The following is a 26,140-nucleotide window of genomic DNA, read 5'->3' on the forward strand; positions in this document are numbered from 1 at the left end:
GGCAGAGAAGGAAAATTAAGGCAGGGGAGGGGGTTTTTTTCCTTCCCTTCTCGCCCCAGGTGTGCGAGACCAAAACATGAATTCCTATTTCGGCTCGAAACACCAAACCCACCTCCCCAAATTTTGCAGCATCCAAGGGACAGAAAAATCGAAACAGGACAAGGTGCACAAGGGCAGAAAAAGCAGCCGAGGGCCCATTTTCCACCCACCCCCCCTCAAAAAAATATCCAGGCTCCTCTTGAGAAACCAGACGGGCCCAGCAGAGATTCCCAGCCGATGTCGCTTCGCTCCAGGAGAGCCAAAAAAATTAAAAAAAAAATCCCCCTTTTTTTGACCCACTGGCCTTTTGGCACAGGGCATAATTCTCCATGAGGACTGGCAACTTCGATGAACTTTCCACTTGATCTTGATGGGTGCAAATCTGGCAGCTGCGGACACCACCGTGATGGGGAGAGAGGCCTTTTTTCCCCTCCTTCCCTGCCCTTCTTTAGGGGTTCGTTTGCATTTGGGGGTTCAGGAAGTGGGGAGGGAAAATTAGAGAGGGAAGGACCGACGTTCATCTTGGCTTCCCCGATGTGATTTTTAAGGCAGTTTGGTGAAGTTTAGGGGAGCAAACAGGAGGAGGAAGAGGGGGGTCTCGCGGGGGACGCCTTCCGAGGGGAAACGATTCCTTCTGAATCAGATACGCAGGCGGTAGGAGCACGGCCTCCCCCTGAAAGTGACAGGAAAAAATGGGGCGAATCGTCCCGGATCATCGTAGGCCGAGGACCCTCGTACTGGAATTTAAGCCGTTTTTTCCTCCAATTTTTGGCTTGGCCACGAAACGAAACACCCTCCAGTCTCAGGTGACGCGTCGCGCAATGGACTCGGGATGAGCTGGGGCCAAAGAGAGAGGGGGGCCGCGGGAAAAAACGTAGCCGTGGGGAATTATTCTACTTTCTGGTGGTTATTGTTCAAGATGGGGTGCCCGTTGGCAAGAGGGCCATTTTTGGTTCCCGCGCTGGGCACGGTGTCCGCAGCAACAGCCTTTTCATCCTCCTCTACGGAGTAATCTGTTTCGTCCCGATCGCTTCGCTCGTCCTCCACTATCTGCGGGGAGAAGCGGAGGGAAAGACAAGAGCCTTTTATGCCATTTTAAAAACCGGTGCTGGGAATGGAGGACCAGCCTTCACCCCCTCAAGAAAGAGCACATTTCTGCCTCTCGCGAGGCTTTTAATAACGTTGGATAGTCACCAAAGATGCTTTCTGATTTGGGGCCACCGTAGAGGACACCCCGCTCTCCTCAAAAACTGAGGTGGCCCCAGGCGTTTTCTGCTGATTTTTTTAATTTAAAAAAATTATTATAGAGTTCAAAGCTCTTATAAAACCAGAGGAACCCAAGATGGTCAATCTGAGCTTGCCAACAAGCTTAACAACAAGCTCTTGAGACATTTGCCAGTTCCTTTTTAGCACCAAAGTCCTGTCCTTCCATGTGGGGTTTTTTTTGGGGGGGGGGGAGGATCCCTTTCCAAAGTTTGCCCAAAGTTTGCCCTCTTTCCGCCTCCAAGCTTCCCAGAAACTTCCTTCTTACCTTTCCAGTTATGAATTTCTGAGCCATGCGAATGATAAGGTAGGCCCAAAATACGTGGAGGCATTGGAGGATCACCATCATGCTGTTGAAGAAGTAATAGCCGAAAAAGGGACGATACACCTTTAAAGGGGAGATCATGGTGCAGTGCAGAATCCTTGGGGAGGAACCAGAGAAAGGATTAATATTTTAAATGTTCCTATTTTAAAGCGTCTTCCCTTTCTTTAATCTCTGCAAAGAGTTTTCACGAGGAAAACTCTCCCAACTTCTGCAAAGGCAATTTTTGATAAAGGCCACCCCAGTTTCAGAGGGAGAATTAAAAAAATTTAAAAGTAAGATGAGGTTCACATGTAACTCAATGCCCAAACTGGGTTTGCTTGTTTGTGGCTTAACGTAGTTTGTAATCAGTACAGCCCGTGGTGTATTGCTTAGCTTTACCTCTGTAATTTTTAATAAGACTTTAATTAAAATTAAAAAAAAGTGGCACCATACTATTTACTAACCTAACAGATGAAATAATTCCAAACGGGATAAAACACATTTATAGAGAAACTGAATTCCAAAATGGATCGTATTTTGCCAAGGATAAAAGACCCTATATTCAATTCCTTTATCTGTGAATTCGTAAAGTTTTCCTTTATTTTTTAATCGGTGCCATTTTATCTCTCCACCCCCCTGAAGAACCCCATGAAAACCTCACCAGAAAGGAAGAATGATCAAGCGGGTGATGATGAAGACGACCGCAAACACGATGAAGATACTGTTGCAGGTGTTCTTCCAGCCGGCGTAGTTGAACATCTTGGCTGACTGCAAAGCAGGGAAAGAAAGGGAATGTGGGCACATGGCCGTTTTTACCTTCTTTTAGGCTTTACTTCCTTTGCTTACTTTCTTGTAAACAAAGAGATATAAGGTGGTTCCATCCAAAATGGGAAGGGAGGGAGGGAGGGAGGGAAGAAGATGGATGGAAGGAAGGAAGGAAGGAAGGAAGGAAGGAAGGAAGGAAGGAAGGAAGGGAGGGAGGGAGGAAGGAAGAAGATGAAAGGGAGGGAAGGAAGGAAGGAGGGAGGGAGGGAAGGAAGATAAGGAAAGAAGGAAGGAAGGGGAGGGAAGAAGGAGGGAGGGAAGGAAGATAAGGAAGGAAGGGGGAGGGAAGGTGAAAGGGAGGGAGAGAAAGAAAAAGAGGAGAAAAGGAAAGGGAGGGAGAGAGAGAGAGAGAGGAACAAAGGGAGGAAGGAAGGGGAGGAGAAGGTGGAGGAGGAGAAGGAAGAGGAGCAGGTGAAGGAGCTGCTTTGATGCCCCAGGGACCCAAAGTGGGTGAAGCCCCAATATCCTGGCTGACTCTCTCTCACCTCCAGCAGGTAATCGGAGGCGTCATGCAGGGCCATGATGAGGGTCCCGGCCCGGATATAATTGGTGAACCAGGAGAAACTGATCAGGACGATGGTAGCCACGTGATGGATCACCTGCTCCTTGAAATCCTGTCCCCAAATGGAAGGGAAGGAAAGGAAGAGATGGAGGTGGAAGGGGAGACCCTGACCCGATGGGGGGGGGTCTGGGAAGAGGCACTTTTGTGGGGGAGGGGGAGAATTCCTTCTTCCTCCTCTCTAGGAAACCATCTCTTCTGCTCAGAAGTCATCAGAGGGGCACAATCCGAACTCAGGATCCCAACCTGCACTCTTCCCCCCATCAACGAACGTTCTGGAGGTAAATCTCTCCTTTTGACCCCTAAAATCTGTTTTTCCACCCTGCAAGGCTTCCCCCCACACCCCCCTCCAGCCAGCTCACCTTCCGCTTCACGTCTGAGGCAACGCTGAACAAGAGCGACAAATAAAACGACAGCTCGGTCATGTAATACCAGTACTGGGAAGGAAGCAAGACCTGCCAGAAAGACACAAGTTTTGTTCTTCTTTGTAAATCCAAAGAGGGGAAAAATATCCCAAAAATAATAGGTGCATAATAACGTTTCGGAGGACAGCCCCCCCCTTTTGGGTGCAAAATCCTCTAGATTTTTTACAGGGTTGCAAATATATGGATTTAGCTTTCCCTTTCTTTGCAATGTTGATTTCCCCTGATTTGGGTTTACACTTTTATTTTTAAAAATGCACGTGACGTTTTCAGAAGAAATTCTTGGTGAAAAATGCCCTCACCTGATTGGGGTAGCCATCCCAAACTTCTTCAACGTTGTAAAACCAAGGTTTCTGCAGCACACAAAAACACACACAGAGAGAGACACACACAAAAAAGAGACAAGCCCATTAGAAGGAAGGAACCGGGGAATTACGGAGAGTGACAAATTAAAAGAGTGACAAATTAAGAAAGGTGTTTTAAGTCCTTCTGACTCCGTACTCACATCCACTATCACAGCCATGCCAGCAATGAAAGCAATAAGGTAAAACGTGAATCTCCAACTGAAAAAAGGAAGCAACAAAGTGGGGTTGTTATTTGGCTGCTGTTTTTCTCTCTGAACAGATTTTACTTCAAGAGCGTCAAGACTGCCCCAGGCCATATGCAGAGTGCCTGGCTCTGGCCGGTAGGGGGCCTCAATCTGCATCCTATACCTATCAGGGGCCTTTCAGGGGTTTTTTTTGTTCCAAATCAAATCAAAAATTGAGTTTCCATTTAGTGGCGGTCAAGTTTATTTTATGAGAATTATTAAACACAATCTGCAATTTGCTAGTCAGTGCCCCCTCCCCATCTTCTAGGTTTCCCCCCCTCCTTTCCTACAGCTGAGCTTTGGGCATCCTTGCTGAATCCACCCTGTTTTATCTTTTTTTCCCCCCACTACATTTTTGCAAACTCTGATTTTCTTGATCTCTCCCCCCCTCCCCCTTTGTGCAAAACCATTTTCTCCGCAGATTACAAGCATGTCAGATTTTGAGCCTCGTTTAAAAATAAACCAGCATCTGGAGATGAGGAGGGGAAAAAAATCAAAGCCTCCCCCTGCCCCCAGTATGGAAGATTTCCCGCAGAAAAACTGAGCTTCGATCCCCGCAGCGAGAAAGCCAGAAGGTCAGGGAAGAAACAGACAACTAGTTCCTGACCGTAGTTTTCTCGAGGCATCGAAATAAAACTTTTCCCATCATGCACGGGGGCTACCTGGCCTCCCGGAATTTCTTGAGTAAACTGGGGCGATCCTGGTTTCGTCGTCGCCGGAACCAGCGCTCCACCTGCCGCGGGGTGCAGCCGCTTTTTTTAGACAGCGCCTCGACCGCCGCCTGCCGGGAGAAAGAAGACTCGGAGAAGTCAGTTGCGTGGGAGGTTGTGCAGGCGGGCGACAATTCACACCCCGGAAGCTGGTCTCCTTCTTTTTCCCTCTCTTTCAGGCTCCGTTTCTGCAGCCAGCCGGTTGAATTTGGGAGCGCTTCCCTGCGGAGGCCGCTTGGCCCCCTTACCTGTTTGGGATGTTTGCAGGACGTGGAGTAGAATTTCTCTAGCACCGGATTGGGGCTGGCTTTTAATCGGGTTTTATCTTTGACGTTCAAGAGCCCAGCCAGGGGGGTGGCGACGTAGCTGAAGGAGAAAGGAAAAAAGAGTGAAAAAAATGGAAAGAAGGAAGGAAGGGGAGAGAGAGACGGAGAAAGAAAGAAAGAAAGAAAGAAAGGAAGGAGAGAGAAAAAAAGAAAAAAGAAGGAAGAAAAAGAAAGAAAAAGACAAGAAAGAGAGGAAGGAAGGAAAGAAAGAAAGAAGGAAGAAAGAAAAAAAAGAAAGAAAGAGAAAGACAAGGAAGAGGAAGGAGGGATGGAAGGAAGGGGAATCTGCCATCTTTCTCCTTGGTGCTCCAGGGCTACTCACATTTCGAAGAAGTGCCTGACGATGAGGAAGACAAAGCTCAGAGGAATGGTGTAGTAGAGGTGAGCGGCTTTGCTGTAGACTTGGTCATCCAGGCCCTGGACGTCATCCCAGGTCAGATTGCCTGGCAGCCAAAGCCGATCCCACCAGAAGTAGTTGTACAAGGTCTGAAACATCCTGCAGATGGGAGGAGAGAAGCCGTGGTGAAGGTGAGGCAGGAAGGAAGAAAGAGAAGGAAGAGAAGGAAGATGCACGGAAGGAAGGAAGGAAGGAAGGAAGGAAGATGAAAGAGGAAAATGGATGGAAGGGAGGGAGGGAGGAAGGAAGGAAGATGAGAGGAAAGAAGGGGCAGAGGGAGGGATGGGGGGAGGGAGGGAACTCTTCAATCCCCTCGCCAATTCCCAGATGGGAGACCACCAAGATATCCCCGCCCACCCACCCACCCCCTCCTTTTCAGAATGAAGGCCTGGGCAATTCACAGCTGCCTCCCTGCCCTCCTGGCCCAAGCCGAGTTCGAGACAGACCCCAATTCTTTCCACAATGCAGCCATTTCACCTTCCATCAAAATCCAGATGAGCCTCAGGAGAGAGATGCAGGCCTCAGCCACCCTCTCTCGCCTGGGCTGTCCTGGATACTACGTTTCATCCGTTTATTGATGCTTTCCAGCTACATGTTGCATCTCCTGGCATGTTAACAAAGGTCCCAAAGCTGAACACGTTTGCAAAATGTATCAAAGCCAGGAGGGGGAAAAAAACCCAGGTTTCCACTGTGTCTATCCTGTTGATGAAAGCCCAGATTCGCTGGGCAGGCCATGTTGTAAGGATGCGAGATCATCGCATCCCTAAACAGCTCTTCTATGGTGAGCTGTCTCAAGGAAAGCGATCGCACGGGGGACAAAAGAAGCGATACAAAGACACGTTGAAAGCCTCTCTTAAGTCCCTGGATATTAACACCATCTCTTGGGAACTTCTGGCGCACGATCGACCGACATGGCGCACCTTGGTGTACCAGGGTTGCCAGACATATGAACACAGAAGGACAATCTTGGCACAAGAGAAGCGAGCACTCCGCAAAGCCAGAGCTGTAAATGCTGAAGTAACAGTGTCTACATTTCTTTGTTCAGTATGTGGCAGAACATTCCATGCTAACATCGGTCTTATTAGCCACCTACGGACACATCGTTGATGGCCCATAACCCACAAGATGTCAAGGTCTTCATCGAAATGGATGGACGAACAACTATTCCAATACAAAGCGAGTCAAAACATAGCTCTCCTTTTTCAACAATTTCCTCTTTCGGCTCTTCCATAAGCACCCAGTTGGCTTAATTTTGTCTCCTTTCTTCAAAACCCAACCCAAAAACTGCCAAAATAAATTAAAAACCCATCGGTCTGACCGGTACCCGGAAAGGAGACCACTAAGACAGTGCAGTGAGACGGGGGGGGGGCTTCAATCAGCAGCAGCCAAATTCCGCTCCAGCTTCCCCCTTTACGTAGGCAGCATTTCCTGGCCTGGAAAGGGGACCACCAGGAGACGCAGAAAGCCTTCTGCATGGCTGGGGTTGGACTGGACTGCTTCTTCGCGCACAATGGCTCCGGAAGGAAGCAGATGTCAGTTACTCTTGTTCTGGCAGCTTCATGATTACTCAACTCAGCCTTCCTTCCACGTGAGGGGCAAAGGTTTGGGACATGGACTCTGCTCCAGCCGGACGCAGGTGGAGGAAGAGCCTCCCTGGCTGAGTTCCCTGCTCCCTAGAGAGCAAAGGGCCGGGCACCAACCTCAACCTTTCGTAAAAAAAATTGGCTCATTGCAAATTTTGCACTGCCAGCTTGCATCGGAATAAGTCAATAAAATCCTTTCAGCCAGCAAATCGAACCCAGCACTCGAAGCAGCATTCGCACACCTACCGACTGCTGTGTGCCGAAAGGGGACAAAGCCATTTAAAAAAATTATTTTATCTTCACCCCAATCTATTCAGGGGGGAGAGAGAAAGAGCTCGGGTGAAAGCCATAAAACCACACAGGGGGCAGTAAAAAAAGCTAAAAGAAAAAAAACAGTAAACAACACATTTGTGAAAAGGCAGGTGTTTGAAACTGGAAAATTGAAAATGGAAGAACAAGCACATTTTGGCTGGTGGGGAGAAAACCATCCATAAATCACTCCGGAGCTGTTTCTAAGTACAGAGGAATTGCCTGATCTCATTTCCGTATTAGAGGGGAAAGCAGACAAATAAACCCACGGCCCATTCCAGCAAAGAGGTTGCATTGATAAGCTTTTAAAATCAAACCAAAGACGTGCAAAGCTGGAAAAGGAATTAAAAGGTCTCTCTGAGCTGGCATTTGGGGCCCTTGAGGTGCAACGTCTCCCCCCCTTTCCTTACTGTCAAAGGAAAGACAGTTTCAAGTCACCTGAAAGACAGGAAATAAAAAAAAAGGATTATCCACCCAATTCAGAGCTCAGAGGATGGAAAGAAGGAAAAGCAAAATTGACTGATGGGGACATAAATGTAAATTGCAGGATTTGGGCGCCTCAAACAGCATCACAATCTCGGCTCACCCACAATGGCATGGCCTGCATGAATAATGCAATTTGTACAATGTATGATTGTGCCAACAACACAATCCTTCGATTCATCGGCTATTGTTTGGATGCCACTTGCCACAGCGGATGGGAGTGAGGTGTTCGGCCACACACACACAAACACAAACACACACATAGCTTAAAGGAACTCGTATTCTTAAGCAGGAATCTTGGTTTAGGAACTCTTAAGGGAACAAACAATAACCACGTTTGGTTTTCAGCCTTAATTCGCTTACCTCCTTTTTGGCAACTTGGATGACCACCCTCAGCCTGCCAGGCTGCAAGTGTGTTCTGAAAGCAGTGTGTGTTTGTGGGTTGCCTCACCACTAATCGCCTCCAAACCAGGAAGGTGGAATTCCCAACTTATAAGCTGCAATGCAAACTCTGGGGGTGAAATTCCAGAGCCGTTCCAGGTCAATCTTTTTTCCCCTGGTTTTGATGAGGGACACGCTATATACAACTGTCCTCATATTCTCGAAGCAGGCCTGAAATCAATAGCCACGGTCTCCTTCAAGAATATTTATTCAGTTCTGAGATGGATGCTGATCCTGTTGGGTAATGAAACATCTGCAAACAGCCCAGCTCAGAGACACTAAGGGCTCCACAATATTTATTTATTTGTATATATACATATATTTTCCATTTTGTGCTGGCTGACTCCAGAGTGACTAACAGCTTACAGAAATGTTCCGTAAAAAAGGGACAAGCAAACTGCAGTTTAACAGAAGGCTTGTCAAAAGCCTTAGCCAACTAGGCATGACTCCTTGTCTTTGGGACTGCCTGCTACTGGAAAAACCTGCCAGCAGCTTCTTGAATGCACATATAACCGTCTTGGCCCTGCTTTAAGAGTCCCTTCACCAAGAAACCAACGAGTTTGCAAATAAAAGGAGAGGAACAGAAGCAAGCAAACAAACAAACAAACAAAAAGGCAATGAACATAAACATTCAGAGAAGGCTTCTGTTCCTTGCAAAATCTTTCAGGCGCCAGGGTGCAAACAATGCCTGTTTGTTGACACCGCTCCTGTGCGCTGGAAACAAGCTTACAACATAACAACCCATTTTCAACTATCCCGGGGACAAAAGAAAAAAGAACTTGATTAGAAAATTATGTGGGAGGCACAGAGGAGGAAGGCAAAAATCTGCCGGCTTTGTCTTCCCAAATGTTGGGGCAGGTGAAGGGTGTGGGCCGCACTTAAACAACCCAGCCCAAAACCACAAGTGTCCTTCCACGGCTTTGAAGCAGGTTAGGAAGGAAAGGAGAAAAACAGAGGAACAGACGCCATCATCCTTCGCCAATCCATGCCGGCCTCCCGGACGAGGGAGGAAAACCCCCCTTTTCAAATCCCCTTCTCTCACCTGGCACCCTTCAGGAGTGTCAAGACTACAAAAACTGTCATTTACAACCAGAAAAAGCAAGAAAGACCCATTTCCCAAACAAAGCTTTGCACTAATTGTTGTTTTTCTTAAAAAAAGTTTCCTCTCTTAATTCAAAGGAGAGTGCAGCACAGCGCCTCCTAGAGGAAAGGGGCTCCCTTTTCCACCGGATTCCGAAACCATCACCGTTCCCAATCCTTGGCAATGGCAGGCCACGTTTTTTTGGGTTCCCTTGAGCAAATCAGGTATCTGCGTTCCAGGGGTGGCCAACACGGTTACTGGGCAAATTCCCAAGTCTCCATGCAAAGAGATCCAGCAGCGGGACAATCCCGGCGGAGGAGCAAACTCAGAACACAGAATCCCAGCGGTGGACCTCAGAGGTCTTCTAGTCCAACCCCCTGCTCAACGCAGTTTCTCTACCGGAGGAGGGCAGAGCTCCAAGCTGGGGGCCCTCCCCGCAGCCTGGCCTGGTTAAGTGGGGCTGCATGTCAACTGGGGAGGAAACAAGAGGAAAAACACCCCCTTGTTTTCTCTTCTCAACCCTTCCTCACCTCGATCTGAATTTTGCTCCACACCTGAATCCGGCCGGGAAGCGCAGCACGCTTGATGCACTTGGACGCCAACCTAAATACCGGGTGTCTCGGCACCCGGCAAGGCTGTAGGCGGGGCGTCATCGGGATCCTCGCCCTGCTTACAAGCCAGCTGATCGGGGTTCCACCAGGGAAGTGCCCCCGGACTCCAGCCTCTGTGGTGAACATCACAACCAACAGCTGCTGCCTGATACAATCGCACACTCCCGCCAAGTCAGAGGAGGGGAGAGGCTTCCCTCTGTGGCTTGGGCAAGGCTTGAGCAATTGCTGGGAGCACCTGGCTGGTTGGCCTCTCTGCTTGCAAAGTTTCCACGAAGCAGCCGGGCAGGGTTCAAAGGCAGCTCGGCCGGATTCCTCGGCATCTCGGCTCCAGGGTCAGACACCCCCCCCTCAAAAATGCCAGCTCCCCAGAGGGTGAGGTTGCCCCCTTTTTTCCAGCTGAGATTTCTCTTCACCGGAGTGCAGCAGATCAGCAAGACGCTTTGCTCTAGCTAGCAGTTAAGGCGCTTGGGCTGGAGATCCGGGGAGGTGGCGAGTTCTAATCCCGCCACAGGCACGAAAGCTGGCCTAAATTCACCTGACAGGGCAGTTGTTCTGGGGAAAAGAGGAGGGAGAGGACGATTAATCACGCCTACTGCCTGGAGTTAATTACAAGAATATCCAGGAGAGAGTGACAAGAATAATAATCCACACATCCGCCCCTCCCAGCTCCTTTGTTTGCCCCATTGGCAAACAAAAACAGAAGGAGAGGAGGAAGAGGAAGAGGAGGATCAGTAGAATGGAGGGGGGGGGGAGAGGAAGGACTCTTAAGATGCCAAGCTGAAGAGGCCCACAGCAGCTCCTCTTCCCGAGTCTGGCGCTGCCTTGGCCAGCCAGAAATCGGAACGGGAGAAAATCGGAGTCTAAAATCCTGCCTTCCAAGTTTTGAACACAGAACACAGAATCCTGGTCTGGAAGAGACCTCAGAGGTCCTCTAGTCCAATTCTGCCCTTTTGATCACGTGACCACAGGGATGCTTGCGACGGCCGTAAGTGTGAAAAATGGTCACTTTCCCCAGAGCCGTTGTAGCTTTGAACGGCCACTAAATGAACTGTTGTAAGTCAAGGACTGCCTGTGTTGGAAAGCTCCAGGGCTGGAGCACCCACCATCCCAGGAGACAAGCTGGTTCCATTGATGACTTATCCTCACGCCCGGCTTTGAGGTGGCCACTGCTAGCCCAAGGTATGGACCTCCAGCTGCCCCTGCTCCAAAACTGCCCACCCATGTTGCACGGCTCCCAGATGGACGGCGAGAGAGTCAAGACGTTCCCTCAACCCAGTCCCGTTGGGTCTTCCTGGCAATGACTGAACCGCCATTTCCCACCATCCAAAGGAGAGAGAAGAGAGTCTGCAGAGGTGAGTTAAGCCTCAGGACAGTCCTGGCTCTTTGCAAAGCCCATTGAAGGCAAGCAGAAGGGAGTCTCTGCCCCCAAATTCTTAAATTTCTAAGCAATTGTCCAAGTTCAAGATAGGTGAAAACCAGAGCCTGGAACTGCATCTAAGAGGAGAAAGGCAGTTCGTTATTTAACAGACGACCGCCTCTGGATCAGGGGGCCGGGACAGACCCTCTCTCCCAGAACAGGGACTCACCCAGAGGCACAACAGGGAGCCTCTCTGGCAGTGGACAGAGCCGCGCCATCAAATAGGCGCTTATTCCAGAGAAGGAAGGAAGAAGGGGAAGAAGATGGCGGCAGATCCCTGATCCAAAGAAATCATTTCGTTTTCCCTTGGTCTAAGCTCAACTCCATCCAGCGAGCCTGAAGGACGGGGGGGGGGATTCACAACAGAGGCCCCTCCCCCAAAACAGAGAATCTCACATGGTGCAACTCTGAACTACGGAACCCCCTGCCACTTGAAAAGCAACCCGACGGGAAGATCAGAAGAGGAGGAGACCCAGTTAGAGAGAAGGCCCAGTGGCCAGGTTTAAAGACCCGGATGTGCAAGGGAGAGATCCGTGGGTCCAGAGGCTCCTCTGATTCCAGTCCTCTCTCAGGCCCATCGGGAAACAAGCCAACTTCCCTTGTTTTACGTCCCTTCCAGGATTTCCAACTTCCCCTTGACTGCGTTCTCCGAAAACCTCTCCCCTCCTTTAACTCTCACCCTGGTGCAAGACCCGGGCACGACACGGCTTGTCCGGCCCGATTCAGACAACAGGTTTAACCTGTTGATCACATCCGTGGCTTTCCCCATTTGCACAAGATTTACCCAACCCTCCGCGAGGCCAGCACGCAAGGGCTGTGCGAAGGCCGCAACGATGCAGGGTGGGCTGGCCTTTGCCAAACCAGGCGAAGGAAGAGAAACATGGGAATTGTAACTTAAGCCCTTCAGCCGACACCTGGTTGGGGCGGTCTGTTGCAAATCACCAGGCCTTCCAAGGGAGGCAAAGACAATCAGAGAATGTAACAGCGTCCTCCTCATTGTATAAAAAGCCTCTTTCTCACGGAGCATTGCAAAACGCCACAAGTCCACAAGACCTGCAGATCGTCTTGCAAAGGGTCCAGCAGCTTGCCTCTAAGAATCCGGGTGTCACTTCCACAAACAAGCCCTCTCTGTCTCTGCACAGGGAGGAGAACCTTCTCAACACAGAATCCCAGGAAGGGACCTCGGAGGTCTTCTAGTCCAACCCCTTGCTATAGGGAAGGAGACGCCACAGCCAGCTCACCCTGGGACGACTCACTGCAGAACAATTGAATAATTCTATTTAATTATTTAAAATAAATAGAACGTTATTTTAATTTTTGTCGGTCACACTTCAATTCCGTACCTCTTTGGCATCCTTTTTTAATTGATTCTATCCCACCGTTCTTTGTTATTAGTGTAATAACAATGAGTTGTCGGCCATGGCGAGTTGGCTGTGTGGAGAATTGTTATTGTCAAGGCAGGAGACCTTATACCAGGGGTCTGCAACCTTGACCACTTTAAGACTTGTGGACTTCAACTCTCAGAAGCTGGCTGACGAATTCTGGGAGCTGAAGTCTACAAGTCTTAAAGTGGTCAAGGTTGCAGACCCCTGCCTTATACCATCCCAGTCAAATGGCTTTTCCAGTCTCAAATTCTTTATCTGCCAAGGAATTTGTCTCTGGTGCATAAGTTCTCCGTGTACATACAAGCAAAAGCAATCAACTTAAATAAAAGCAATCAAATCATGAGATGCGCACCAAGTTAAGCAGTTATATTCTACAAAGTTATAGCGCTGCCTCTGAATTTTGGAATTTGTGCTTCGCAAGAAAGACACCGCTAACGGCTCCCCCTTGTACTTTGCTTGAACTATTTTTAGGTATTTGGGAACAGAACTAAAGGCCTTGAGATAAAGGCCTGGATATAATGGCTGGCTCCAGGATTTCAGAGCATACGGAGTTCTCAAACTGTGGCCCCTCCTTAACCAGGGTGTGGGTTTTAATCCCCCCCCCCAAAAACAGGTAGGAAAGGAAAAGTCAGATAAAAGGTACGTCAAGGCGTTCGATTCTTAGAATCACCAAAAAAAAAAGCTTGAAGGTCTGTTTCGGTGGCACAGATTTTAATGGCCCGATGAAGTTAAGGTGGACTTTAAAAATCATTTTAATTAGGCCTGCCAAATTGAGAACCTGGAATAGAGATATAAACTCAGGTTGTGCCCAGAAATATCTTCCTGGCTCCTGGCTCAAGAAGCAGGTCACAGAAGGGAAAGAGCAGGCGAAGCCAAACGGTTGATGCACCCGGAATTATTGGAAAAACGATCAGGATGAATTTAAAATCCAATCAAGGGAGCCATTAATAACAGGAGGAGACAGCTGTTGATTTACAGTTATCAAAAAAAGGGTCAAAATGGAGTAAAAGGCCAGCCGGAGTCATAGACAGACAGGATCCAATCGAACAGTGAGGATGAACTGCCAAAAAGTATAAACTTTTGTGGAAATTTTGAAAGAGAGACGACTGGATGATGGAATGGGTGGCTAAGAATTTGGGTGATAACCGTTTTAGAAATTGGTGAGAAGCAGCCTTCACCCTGGGCAATTTGCTAAACAGAACTTTAACGGGGTGATAACTCCATAGAGCCTCCACCTTCAGAGGCAGCTTAGCTTGGAAAACAAATTGCTCTGAGGGAATCAGAGCAATTACAGCCTCCCAATCCTCTTTTATGCACCTCTGCTTGAATCGGGGCTGCCCCGATTCCCACAAAGAGATCACCCTACAATTTGCCACACAAAATCCAGGCCAAAGCACTCGCTGAAGGGTGATTCCTTCCTTGTGGTTTTATGCTTCTGGCTTGGTGCGTTGGCCAAAAAAGAGGTGAAAACATTTGGCTCTTTCTGGATGCAGGATCAGAGGATGCCACCGCCTGTCTCTCTCTTCCCAACCCCCCCACCCCACCTTGGAAGTTTCCACCTCAACCAGAAGAGGTTCTCCCAGCAAGGCGCTTCCCTCTCCAGCCTCCAGAAAACTTCATATTCACGGCAAGTAACCAATTTCCCAGGACTTTTGTTTGTCAAGTTCACACAACTCACTATCGCAGGCCGGGCCCCTCCCCTTCTGCCTGCAAAAGCTGATTTGGGGGGGGTCCAAATCGGGGAGGGTGGGCTGTTCCTGCCCGTGCAACGTTGCAACGCCAGGCTTGAGACGGGAGCCCTGCAGGTTGTTTGAACTGACACTCTGGATGTTTGTTTTCCCACCCGCAGAGAGAGAGCTAGCCGGAGGGAGAGGCTTCCAGCGCCCCAGAGCCTGGCTTCCTCGCAAGGGGAGAGAAGGGAGGGATAGCCGGATAATTACCAGCAAAATAAGCATTTTTCCCTACCTACGGCCTGCGCCCAAAACAAAACAAGCGTTTTGCAGAAGAAAGCCGAGCGGGTGCAGGACGGGGGAAGCTGGGCACTTCCTGGATCTGAAAGAAGAGGTGTGTGCGTTGGGGGGGGGGTGGAGGATCACACAGGAAAGGGAGTGCGTAAAAGGTGATCTTCCAAGCGGAGGGGGGCTCCATTTCTCTCCCCACCCCACCCCAGTGCATTCCAGGCCAGAGGCTGGGGAAGCAGCTCGCTGGCCTGGTTGGGCAGCAGAGGGGAGAGAACAGCCAGCCATTGTGGGCAGGGGGATTTCACTCAGCACAGCAAGGTGGGGGTGGGGGTGCCAGGCTGGCTGGCGAGACGATAAAGAAGAGAGAGAGAAGGAGGGATGAAAAAGGGAGGAAGGCAGGCAGAGAGAAAAAGAGAGAGAGAATCCATTTCGGAGAGTTTTCCTTCTGTCCAGGAGAAAAGGAGCCGCTGGGAAGCTTTTGCCGTCCCCCCCCCCCCGGCCAGAACCCTGGCAATGGCCCCGGCCTCCGCCCCGGCCCGTTTCCCAAGCTCGGAGCCCGGCCGGGTCCGACGGGGGAGCGGCCAACTTCCTTCATTCCGGCCCGGCGACGCGTCCGCCCAGCGATGCCCGTGCAACGGGGCGGGGAGTGGGGGCGGCGGATGGGAGATCCCCCCCTCCGATCCCCAACAGATCCCCTCCCCGGGATCCCAGCCTGGCGAAGGGGGGGAAGGGCCGCCGCCCTCCTCCCGCATCGGGCCGAAAAGCGAAAGTGTCTCGCCGCCCCCCCGCCGCGAATTCACTTTTCTTCGACCGCCTGGAACTTCCCTCCGCTCCCAAAGGGGGGGGGCTTCGAAGAAAGAGGAAGAAAAGGGGGGAAGAGGGGGCCCCCCCGGACCCACAAAGCCGCGGGGGGCGCCGGGGGGGCGATGCTGCTCCTGCCCGGCGGGTTTTTACCTCGTTGGCGGCGGATCCGGGAAAGGTTCGGAAGCGGAAGGAGGAACGGGGGGGGCGGAGCAGCGCCGGCCCCCCACGTGAAATTGAGTCACTGCGGGCGGGGGGAGGCTGGAGGCGGCCTCAGGCCCCGCCCCCTCGCGCGCCCGGAGGCCGACCCGGACAAAGGGGTCAGGCCAGGCCTGGGGGGGGGGGCTGGGGCGCCACCTCCCTCCTGCCCGCCCCCCCCCCGTCGCACGGTGCTTTTCACGGAAGGGGGGCCTGGGGCAGGTCCCGAAAAGCGAGGGAGGGAGGAAGAGAAGAGAGAGGAAGGAAAGGGAGGAAATGGACAGAAGAAGGGAAGAAGATGAAAGAGGGAAGGAGGGAAGGAAGGAAGGTTCGTGGGGGAGGGTCGGTGGCGCATCTGCGCCCTTCTCGGGCGGGGACCCCCCGCTTTACCTTCAGGCCCGCTTTACTGGCCGCGCCGGGGCCTCGGCCCCCCGCCCACCCTCCGCCGGACCAGGCTGGGGGGGGGCGCTGCTTTGGCCAGGAAGACCCGCCAACCCGCCGTCCTGGGCTTCCTCCGCCCCGCGACGAGCCGGGGCAGAAAGAGGGGAGCCCCCTCCCCCAAAGGGCGGCCGGGCCGGCGCTCACCTTGCCTGAGCCAAGCGGCCTCCCGCCTCCGGGCGCTGCCGCTTCGCCTCGCCGGGGCCGCCGCTCGTCGCCCCCCTCTCCCTTCTGGCAATGGGGAGCGCGGAGGGAGGGAGAGCGAGGGGGGCTTCTTGGAAGTAAAGAAAAAGAGGGGAAAAGGCGCCCCGGGATCAGCGCCGCCGCCCCACCCGGGGCAAAAGACCATTTCCCCGACGGCCCCCCCCCTCGGCTTCCCGGCCCAGCCTTAGCAATCGAGCGCGGAGGGAGCGCCGCCTGGCTGGGGAGGGGCGGAGGGAGCGGCTGCCGGGGGGGGGGGAGACCCGAAAGGGAGGGCTCGCAGCTGACCGCCCCCCCCCGCCTGAGTCATCCCTTCTGACGCGCCTTCTCACCAACGGGCCGGGAAGGGGGGGCAAAGGGGGAGCGGGAAGCCCCTTCCTCTTTCTAGGCTTTGGGAGGGGGCGGGAAAAAGAGAAGCCCCGTAAGGTCCCAAAAAGCGGCTTTGGGGCAAGGTTGAAACTGGGGTGCCTCTTCTCTCCCCCCCCCCCGGAAAAGAAGGTGCACAAAAGAGGTTGGGGGAAAAGTTTCTTATTTATGCGACTCTTTTATCCTGCTTTTATGACTGTTTATAAATAAGTTAGCTGGAATTGGCCAGGAGTTGGGGGAAAACCTGACAGACGGGGGTCCCCCATTTCAGCCCTGTCTCCTTTTGAAAGAGGAGGGGGGATTAGAAGCGGTGCCCTCCTCCCCCCCCAGCCTCTCTGAGCATCCGTCGCTGGACCCCATCCTTGAAAACTACAGAAAAGGGTTTTTTTTTAAAATCCATCTGAGAAGCAGGAAGAAGCTGCATCTTTTAGCCAAGTGGAGAGACCCCTCAAAAGGCACCCTGACCCCCTACTGTGTTCCCCAAATCTACATTTAAAATAAAATCGGGAAGACATTTCAGCAGAAACATCCATGGGTTGAAAAATGGGCATTGCAGCCAGAATTTTTAAAAGATATTTCAGTTTCCCCCTGCTAGGATCCATACGGCCCCTGTAAGCATTCTGTCCTGTTTACAAAGGGCAGGGTGTGTTGCTTTTGTGAGCTTTGGGGTGGGGATCGGCTTATTTTTCCACTGAAAAACTAAAAAACCGCTGCTTTTTTCCCCCCTGTTTTTGGAACTCTCTTGTTGGAAAAATAGGCCCAGTTCACTCCCTGCTAAGGTCTCTCTCGCTCGGCTTGAGATCTAAACATTTTCCACACTTGAAGTCTGAATTTATAAAGTGAACACACTTTATAAATGAAATAAACCCGCTTGTATTTTTTGAGATTATTTTTAATGGGACTGTGCTTTGGGCATTTTTTTAAAGTATTCCTTTAAAAGGGCAGCGTCTTCATAAAATAAGGCACAATAATGATCAAGATGCTGAGAAAAAACAGATAAAGGCTGGAATCTGGGCATAATTTTACGGCTTCTTAAACTGGGATGAGCAATTTTATTCCGGTCTGTCACAAATTGGACCCCGCAAAGCCAACCTGGATTATGAACAGGCTTAATCCCAGTCCTAGCGATACTATCCCAGCGATGTACCGTGTTCTCTCTCCAGACTTCTGTAGTTGTCTTCATTAATTTAATTAGAGCAATGGCTGTGTTTGGAAACACTTCACCCACGTTGGAGATAAAGGCACGCAGGAGCTGACCAATTTATGCCACCCTCTGCACTTTCCCAACTGATCAATCCTTAATCATTCTTCGTGGTAAATCCCCAGGAATTCCCTAATGGAAAAATATGCAGAATCCTTGCAGCAGAGAAGAAAGAAGACTGAGAGTCCATGGAGGAAGGAGGAGAATTCAATTATTCCAGTGGAAAAAAAATCTAGCGACCGCAGATGTTCTGCTTCCTGATGGAAGGAAGTCCTCTGAGCACAATTTTCTATCCAGAGGGATTTGCAGCACAGAAATAAAATGCGGAACGGGCTGAGATTTGCAAGTTGCACCCACCTTCTCTTTTGCGGAAAATCTCAATTGCCAGTCCCAAGTTTTGCTGGTGGCAGGTAGGAATTCCACCATTTTCTGTCCAGGAATTCCAGGCGGAAATGCCACTGGGCGAGCTCGGAGGCCAGTCAATATCTTCTTCCAAGTGAGCTGTCAAATTCATTTTCCTGGAGGAGAACGGGATCTTTCTGCCAAGCTGGCCCAGGGCAGGTCTGTTGTTCTTGCTAGGTTAGTCATCCAAGGAAGACTGCTCCTGGACGGGAGGCTCTGCTTTAGAGAGTTGCTGATTTACACACACACACACACACACACACCGCTACCTGGATGAAGAACAGGGAGGTGCTGCCCTTTGGTGGCTCAGCTAGCCCCCGCACCCTCAGAAGGGAAGTCCAGAGCGCCCCCGGTGGAGAACATCGTAACAGTACAGCTTCCTCGCTTCCCCCCCTCCTTTTTTCTTTTTTAACTGCAAAAGGCGATTTTAGAAGCGAGATTTGTCCTCCCAAGCCCTCCGAAGGAAGGAAAGCATTGCAAGCACGAGCAGTCAATAAAGGAAGCCACAAAAAGCACCTCTTTCATCCGAGGAAGCATCACAGGTTCCGGGCGCGCACAACAAAGGGGGTTGGTTTCTTTCTCCCGTCCAGCATTTTGCGCAGGGAAAACAACTCCTCCTGTGCAGCGAGAACTCTCCAAAGTTGCGGGTCTGAGTTCCAGCTTGGCACCCGGAGGCCCCGGAGAATTGGAAGACCCGGGTCGGGGCTTCACCCCAGACAGCTCCCCCCAGCCGGGAACCAGCGAGGTCTCGCCGTCCCGCGTTCTGACGGCGCTCGGGAGGCTGGGCTGGGAGCGAGCACGTGGGAAAGGCTGCTGCTCACTTGGGTGTTCTTCTTGCCGGACAGACACACTTCCAGGAACCGTTCAGGCTTTCTCAGGGAACTCAGTTCTGCGAGTGCCCCATTCGCCGGGGGCCCGTCTTCCCTTCTCCCAGCTGGTCCCGCGCCCTCGGAACTTAAGGCCCCGCTTTCTAGAGGAGTGAACATGAGCAAAGGTGCTGAGTTCCAGTCCCGCAAAAGAGGCTCGGAAGAGAAGCAGCGTGGGCCGAGACGCGATGTCAGGGAAGCTCCTGTCAACGTCCCGAAAAAGCGAAGCATCCTGCGCGGGTCTTTGGGCGAATTCTCCTCCTGACGACCACCCTGCCTGAGTCGGGGGTCCCTGCGCGCAGAGGGGGGCTCTGGCGCCGCGGGGCTTTCCCCTGCGACCTGGGGAGGCTTCCCCCCTGGGCGACGGCGTCCCCCAGTGGCCGCCCGGATCTTCCCGGACGCCCCACGGCGGCAGGTGCGCTCCGCCAGGCGCAGAATCCGCCGAGCTGACGACAATTCGCAGCCCGGCTGGAGAGCGACAGCCCGGACTGGTTTTTCCGAGGCTCTCGGCGCTGGTTGGCTGCGGAGCCGCCCTGGGGGGAGCCGCTGCCGCCCCCGCCCCTCCGCCTTTGGGGATCGCGCGGGGCCTGTCGACGAGGAGGAGGAGGAGGAAGAAGGAGGAGGAGGAGGAAGAAGGAGGAGGAGGAGGAGGAGGAGGAGGAGGAGGAGGAGGAGGGGAGGAGGAGGAGGAGGAGGGGAGGAGGAGGAGGAGAGAGGAGGAGGAGAAGAAGAAGAAGAAGAAGAGAAGAAGAAGAAGAAGAAGAAGAAGAAAGAAGAGAAGAAGAAGAAGAGAAGAAAAGAAGAAGAAGAAGAGAAGAAAAGAAGAAGAAGAAGAAGAGAAGAAAAGAAGAAGAAGAGAAGAAGAAGAAGAAGAAGAAGAAGAAGAAGAAGAAGAAGAAGAAGAAGAAGAAGAAGAAGAAGAAGAAGAAGAAGAAGAAGAAGAAGAAGACTTTGCGCGCGGCTCCTTCGCTGGAGCGCCCGGCTAGCGAGATCCCCCTTTGGAGAGGGGCTCTGGGGCTCTTCTGCTCCTGGGGAGGAGGGAAAGGGGAGGGGTCAGAAGAGTCTTCTGGGGGGGGGCGATTTCAAGCAACACTGAGACTCGGAAGACCTCCAGGTGCGTTTCTCCCTTTCCACTTTCTCCTTTTTAGAAATTCAGCCTGGTCTTCCTGCCTAAAACTGGGGAGGTTTTTTTTTTTCCTCCTTTCCAATTCCCCCCTCTGCCCCCACTTCCTCAAATGCGGAGCCCCTCCTTCTGCTGCCCCGCGGGGGAGGGGACGTTTCCTAGATTAACTCCTCGCCTGTATTGCTTCTCTCCCCCCCCCCCCCATTGTTTTAGCTTGAACTGGAAGCCTCCTGGGGTTTCTGCCCTTGCAAATCCTCTTCTTTGCAGCAGCCAGCGCTGGCTTGCTTGAGGGCTGCCTAAGTGGGGCTCTTCCACACACTCCCACACCCCCACAACTTGGCAAGCCTGCAAGGAACCGGCTGGAACAGGAATCCATGGCCGAAGAAATTTTGGAGCAGTTGCCGCTGGCCGAAAAGGTGAGGTGCCACCGAACCTAACTTCTTTTTTAGAAAGTAACCGCGGAGTATTTTGAGGCCACCGGCCTTCGCAACATGCTGCCCCCTAAGGAGGAGGGAAGGGATGGAAAGGTCCCTCAGGTAGACTGGGGAGGCCAGTGGAGGCTCGGCTCAGCTGGTCATCCAGATCTCGCTCTTTGCAACTTTCTGCCCTAGGTGGCCGTGTGGGGCACCCTGGGAACCATCCGCCCTCACCTGCATTTTGATGCAGCAAAAGATGCCCAGACTTTCTTTGAGGTCATCAGTGGGGAAGGTAAGACGCTGCCCCTTCCCTTCCCTCTCACCTGCCTCCGTACAGCCACCCTGCGAGGTGGGCTCTGCAGAGAGACGGGAAGTTGGGCTCAGAACCCAGGACACAACTCAAATGCCCATCGGCTCCAACCAGTATGGTAAAGTTGGAAAAATCCGGATAAGGGATGGATGCGTATCCTGAAACAAAGTGGATGGTTTTAGGACATCTGCCCAGAGAAATACGCTGATGAGAGGCCTAAATTTCAGCCCCGCAGAAGCCTGAGAAAATCACTATGCTAACCAGGCTTTTGATGTAGGCGATTTGCATATGCAGATTTCGACTCTTCCTGGAGTACGTCTAACTCGTCTAACTCGAGGGGCAGGAGCAGAGTTTGCAAACTCCTGGTTTGGGGGCCTCGGCTGAAACCGGGACCCTCGGGTCCCCCCAAAGGGGTCAACTGCAGAGTCATCATTGACCTGCTGACCAGCCGGAGCAGCGAGCATCGCCAGCAGATTGCTGAAGCCTTCCTCGACTTCACCCAACAGGTTAGGCCAGGAAGGGATGGGGGGGGGGGGAAATTAATGGCCCTTCCTGGAAAGGAAAAATGAGCAAAGCGGTCACTCTGGCTTGGACTACTGCAATGTGCCAGTGTAGGGGAGCCCTTGGAGACTGTTCTGGTTCTTTTTTTTTTTTTTTTTTTTAGGACAGAGCCACTAAAACTCTCCCTTTCCCAGCCATAATGTGTTCGGCTGAGGGTCCTGCTCCATTGGGGGGTGGGGGTCTCCCCAAATTTCTCTTAGTCTTTCCCTCCTTTTAGGGCCTGTTGAAAACTCTGGAGGCGGTGATGCCCAGCCGGTTTGAGACCATTATCAGGGCTCTGCTCCGACCGGCGGCTCAGAACGATGCCCATGAGATCCAGGCAGGATTGCAGGTACCCCCTTCCAAAGACAGGCACCCCATTTCTGCCAAGGAAACCCCACGACCCTCCCGTTCTTAACATACACACGTACACACCCTGCAAAGTGGACAACTGTCGTTTCCTAACCTGGGCCATACTTCCTTTGCAGAGTCTGGAGGTGGAAAGCCTGATTGAAATCGTCTCCACTCAAAGGACAAAACAGCTCCAGGAAACCTTGGCTTATTATAAACAAGGTGAACAAAAAAAATTAAACATCCCTGCTTGTTCTTAAAAAGCAGAGAAATAGGAGAGGGGAGTTGCTGGGGAGAGAAAATTGCCTGATAAACTTGCAAAACCAAGGGAAGACGAACCCGCCCTCCTTTTCATGCCTGCAGAACTCCCTGCAACATGATAGGATCGTGAGCTTTGACTTTTAAAGCGGTGGTATTTTATTTCGTTGAGCATTCATATAGACCAGGGGAGGGTCCAGCCTTTGCAAGCTTAAGACCTGTGGACTTCAGCTCCCAGGATTCCGGCTGGGGAATTCTGGGAGTTGAAGTCCCTAGATCTTAAAGTTGCAAAGGTTGAACACTCCTGATGTAGACTAAGGAAAACTCAAATATTATTATTGGGCTACCAGAAAAAAACAACAACGCCTGCCTTAGAATTTCAGGAAGGATAGCCCTGTTAATCATACACGACTCGTAAATTATTTGAGGCACTCAAGAACGCCTCTTTCCCGAGCTTATGCAGAGCCCCCTTGTGCAAGAGTAGTCTACCTCCCACTGTTTTCTCAGGAAGGGAAATGAGGAGATCCTCCTCTCCTTGCTGATGTAAAGAGGGCCCAAACTCTCCCTCCTTCTCGCTTCTTCCGCTGATGTAGATTTCAAATCGGACCTGGAAACAGATATCGCTTGTGGCACCACCGGTGGCTTTCAAGAACTGCTTCTTGCCTTGATCAAGGTAAAAATAAAATGAAGGTGAAGTAAAATAGAAATAAAATAAAAATAAATAAAAATGCAGTGCAATGCAATACCCCTTTGTAAGAACCCCAGAGATGGGTGTGTGTGTGTGTGTGTGTGTGTGCTTTCCTAAAATTCAAAGCGCTCTGCCTCTTATCCTTTTTAAGTCCAAAATGTTTGGCCCAATCAGCGCTTGGCCCCGTTTAGGAAAATAACATATTTTGCAGCAAAGTCTCACAGCTGACTTGCTCACCCCTTCCTTCCACGCAGGGTGAGCGGGAACGCCATTTGGGGTTGATCGATTACGTCTTGATACGGCAAGATTCAAAGGTGAGACGGGAACGCCTTGCTTCGGGGTCCCCTCTACGCCCGAATGGGGCCAGCAGCTTGGATCCCTCTCGATGCCCTTTTCCAATGTCCCCCCCCCCAAACACCTGGACTTTCCCCCCCCCCAGGCCCTCGCCGATGCGGCCGCTGGAGGCCTGGAGCAGAGCACGTGGGTCCGGATCCTGGCTCAACGCAGCCCCGAGCATTTGAGGAGAGGCAAGGCCAGTCTCCCCATGCTTCAGGCAGGACACCGTGCGGTTGTGTTTCGCCATGCTGGCATCCCCAAACTTGCTCGTTTTCCAGGCCAGATTGGGCTAGGGAGGATTCCCACTGCAACCCTGATGGGAGTCCCTGTTCAAAAGCTGAAGAAAAACTGGGCAGAAAGGGGGAGGGTGTCTTCTCCCAATAATTTAAAAAAAAAACCCACCCTTTTTTCCTTGCCTTTTTTTCCAGTGTTCAGCTGGTACCAAGAGCTGACAGGAAACTCAGTTGAGGAAACTATGGAGAAACATTTCCAGGGAGACTTCCGGGAAGCAGGTTTAACGCTGGGTAGGTGCACCCCAGGCGCAGGGCAAGAAAGACCCAGGAATCTGAGTTTTAGTCTGGATTAAATTGAGGAGGGGGAAAAAAAAACTAGTTCCAGCGGGGCTTTCTGCACATGCTCAGGAGCCCTGTCAACCTCAGTTGTGTCTTGTTTCGCACAGCCTGGGCTGAGGACACTCGGAAGAGGATTTGAGAATTGTCTTCGTTCTTGTCCCTGCTTTTAAAAATGCAAGTTGCTAGTCCTCTTGATCCTATTTTAGCACAATCCTTACGGAACCTTATCTCTTAAGTTAAGATAAGAGTTGCAAGGCCACTTAAATCAGCTTTTTCCTCCTCTTTCTCCCCAGACTGGCTAAGCCAGGCACAATTAGCAGTACATTAAGCTCAGGGACTGGGAACTTTGCAAGTTGATTAGCAAGTTTCAAACCAGCTCTGTTCTGCTTGACCGGCTTTCCGTCCCTGCTCTAGCTGCGGGTACTTTGTTAGGCAGAAATTCAACTTGTGCAGCTCTCTTCCCCTGCAGCCCTTTCAGCCCAGAAATGAGGAGAACAACAAAAAAATACATTTGTAATTATTTTGTAAAAATAATTCTCTTGCAGTTTCCCTCCTGAGAAACACACCGCTATATTTTGCCATCAGGCTCCACTCGGCCATTAAGGTGAGGGTCTCTCCTTTTGGTGCCCACCTGTTCCCAAATCCCATCCCCATTATCCCCACCCGGGCTACCACGAGCCCCAGATGTGCCTGTCTTTGGTGTTCTGCTTCCGGGTTGTGATTCGCATGGGAGACCGGCTGCGTGAGGATCATCTCTGGTGGATATGAGCCCCCGCTGCCCTGCCATCTGCCCCCAAGGACCCTTCCCCAAATGAAAGCCCATAGGTCTCCTTCTCAAAGCGAAAGAGAAAGGCAGAGGTGGACTCTTTAGTCCTTTTTTACAGTCTGGCTTGAGAACAATTGAAAGAGGGTGTTAAACAGCCTGGTCCAAAGCTTTGACCAGCTTCCCAGCCTTTTTGTTATTATTTTTTATTAAATTTATTTGCCCCCCCATCTCATTTCCAAGCGACTCTGGGTGGCTTACACCTTTCCCAAGGCGATTGTCATTTTTCCCCCCAGGAAGGACACAATCCCCGGACAGCTGTCCGAATCATGGTCTCCCGCAGCGAGACGGACCTTCTGAGCATCCGCGCCGAGTTCAAGAGGCGCTATGGGGTCTCGCTCTACTCCTTCATTGAGGTGAGGCCCCGGGTAGTATTGGGGGGGAGGCAAAGGCAGGTTAGAGACCCCAGGGAAACCTGCAGCCCCCCTGGAACCATGGGAAGGACCCTCCCACCCAGCCAGGCCTCCACTCCAATTTATTCTCACAACGCTCTTACGAGGTAGGCTTTTTGGCCGAGCAGCCCAATTTTATGCAACCTATTTGAAGCCCACTCACCGGGAACAGAACCTCCTTCTGCAGGAGCAGTCTATCTGCATGTTAAGAGTTTGGGGGCCGGCAGATGACAGGAAGGACAACCTGCTCTTTATTGAAAAGTATCTAGAAGCCACAGACGGGAAGAAATTTCCCTTTCCCCCCCCCAGGAATTAAGCACCCCATCTTTTCTGGAGCACCCCCTTTATTTCCAGATGGGTTTTCCCCAAACTCTCCTCCTTGCCACCCCCCAGATGGAAACGCAAGACGAATACCAGGCGGCTTTGCTCGGCTTGTGCAAGGCGGAAGATCTGTGAGACTGGCTCCCAGCCAAGGATCCTCTCTGTCCAGAGGCAGTCTACCTTAGGAGACCCCCCCCAGCACTTCCTTCCAGCAAAGCTGCCTCTCAAAGTTGCAAAGGAGCCCCTCCCCCCCCAAAGGCAGCTGCGGAATTCAGCCTGACCAGTTGGACGGATGTCCGCCTCTCTCCCAGCCCAAATTCTTCCGATGCTTTCCAGGGGCCTGAGTGTGTGTGTGTGTGTGGGGGGGGAGATTTAGCCATCTGCAAGTTTTATCAGGTATTTACAAAAAAAAAAAAAAAAAAAAAACTTCGGTCAAAGTTTAAAAGCAGGGGATAATAAGAAGTAGCAAAGACCTACAGAACCTCCAGCATCAGCAGCAATCTATCTCTGCCGGGAAATGCCAACAGGCTTTTCTCATTGGCCAGCTTTGGGAAATAGGACCCTCGGAGTAGATATACAGCTTCAGTCCGAGGGGGCTTCGATTTCTAGAAAAAGGCTTAATTGTACATCCCACCCCCTACGGTCTCTTCTCTCCCATCTGCTGCTCCAAGGGATCCCAACCCATCAGCCACAGCCCATATGCCTGCACAACCCCCCTCCCCAGAAAAAATCACGGTCCTACAAACGTTGCTTGTAGAAATAAACCAGATAAAACCCCAAACTTCTTTGGGATCTCTCTCAGTGGATGAACTGGGGTTAAAAGAAGGCTTCC

General features: G+C 51.5%; 2 protein-coding genes and 1 long non-coding RNA gene across 6 annotated transcripts; 1 reads left to right on the forward strand and 2 right to left on the reverse strand.

Moving 5' to 3' along the window:
- Positions 1 to 312: 312 nt before the first annotated feature.
- On the reverse strand, positions 313 to 16,534 carry CERS2 (ceramide synthase 2). Of its 3 annotated transcripts, none has more exons than XM_039363591.1 (11): positions 16,290 to 16,534; positions 5,360 to 5,533; positions 4,960 to 5,077; positions 4,664 to 4,782; positions 3,918 to 3,975; positions 3,715 to 3,765; positions 3,353 to 3,445; positions 2,917 to 3,045; positions 2,268 to 2,374; positions 1,571 to 1,724; positions 928 to 1,089 (listed from the first exon to the last, which is right to left on the reverse strand). In XM_039363591.1, exons 2-11 carry the CDS (start codon positions 5,530 to 5,532, stop codon positions 928 to 930), a joined length of 1,164 nt encoding a protein of 387 aa, XP_039219525.1. In that variant the 5' UTR covers position 5,533; positions 16,290 to 16,534. The 3 variants fall into 3 exon arrangements, with proteins under 3 accessions (XP_039219527.1, XP_039219525.1, XP_039219526.1); XM_039363592.1 differs by lacking the exon at positions 16,290 to 16,534 and adding an exon at positions 15,660 to 15,792; XM_039363593.1 differs by lacking the exon at positions 16,290 to 16,534 and having other exon boundaries at positions 313 to 1,089; positions 5,360 to 5,532.
- Positions 14,366 to 25,745, forward strand: ANXA9 (annexin A9). 2 transcript variants are annotated; one of them, XM_039363595.1, is made up of 13 exons: positions 14,366 to 14,808; positions 20,515 to 20,717; positions 20,913 to 21,009; positions 21,322 to 21,533; positions 21,806 to 21,919; positions 22,056 to 22,140; positions 22,770 to 22,849; positions 23,119 to 23,178; positions 23,304 to 23,391; positions 23,629 to 23,724; positions 24,318 to 24,376; positions 24,832 to 24,951; positions 25,381 to 25,745. In XM_039363595.1, exons 2-13 carry the CDS (start codon positions 20,676 to 20,678, stop codon positions 25,441 to 25,443), a joined length of 1,116 nt encoding a protein of 371 aa, XP_039219529.1. In that variant the 5' UTR covers positions 14,366 to 14,808; positions 20,515 to 20,675; the 3' UTR covers positions 25,444 to 25,745. The 2 variants fall into 2 exon arrangements, with proteins under 2 accessions (XP_039219529.1, XP_039219528.1); XM_039363594.1 differs by lacking the exon at positions 14,366 to 14,808 and adding an exon at positions 20,237 to 20,292.
- LOC120317202 lies at positions 17,092 to 19,770 on the reverse strand. The gene is made up of 2 exons (XR_005559152.1): positions 18,829 to 19,770; positions 17,092 to 18,514 (listed from the first exon to the last, which is right to left on the reverse strand). It is a non-coding gene; the product is annotated as an uncharacterized LOC120317202 (long non-coding RNA).
- Positions 25,746 to 26,140: the final 395 nt, after the last annotated feature.

This window comes from Crotalus tigris, unplaced genomic scaffold (assembly GCF_016545835.1).
Source record: "Crotalus tigris isolate CLP2741 ecotype Arizona unplaced genomic scaffold, ASM1654583v1 scf7180000019553.37968852642:3898890, whole genome shotgun sequence".
NCBI lineage: Eukaryota > Metazoa > Chordata > Lepidosauria > Squamata > Viperidae > Crotalus > Crotalus tigris.

Coding starts and splice junctions, on each gene's coding strand:
- CERS2 (XM_039363593.1), bottom strand. CDS start 5,532: ATGTTTCAGACCTTGTACAACTACTTCTGGTGGGATCGGCTTTGGCTG. Junction 4,783..4,959: donor CCTGCAAACATCCCAAACAG/GTAAGGGGGCCA, acceptor TTCTCCCGGCAG/GCGGCGGTCGAGGCGCTGTC. Junction 3,446..3,714: donor GGGATGGCTACCCCAATCAG/GTGAGGGCATTT, acceptor TCTTTCTGGCAG/GTCTTGCTTCCTTCCCAGTA.
- ANXA9 (XM_039363595.1), top strand. CDS start 20,676: ATGGCCGAAGAAATTTTGGAGCAGTTGCCGCTGGCCGAAAAG. Junction 21,010..21,321: donor TGAGGTCATCAGTGGGGAAG/GTAAGACGCTGC, acceptor TTGCATATGCAG/ATTTCGACTCTTCCTGGAGT. Junction 23,725..24,317: donor GGAAGCAGGTTTAACGCTGG/GTAGGTGCACCC, acceptor ATTCTCTTGCAG/TTTCCCTCCTGAGAAACACA.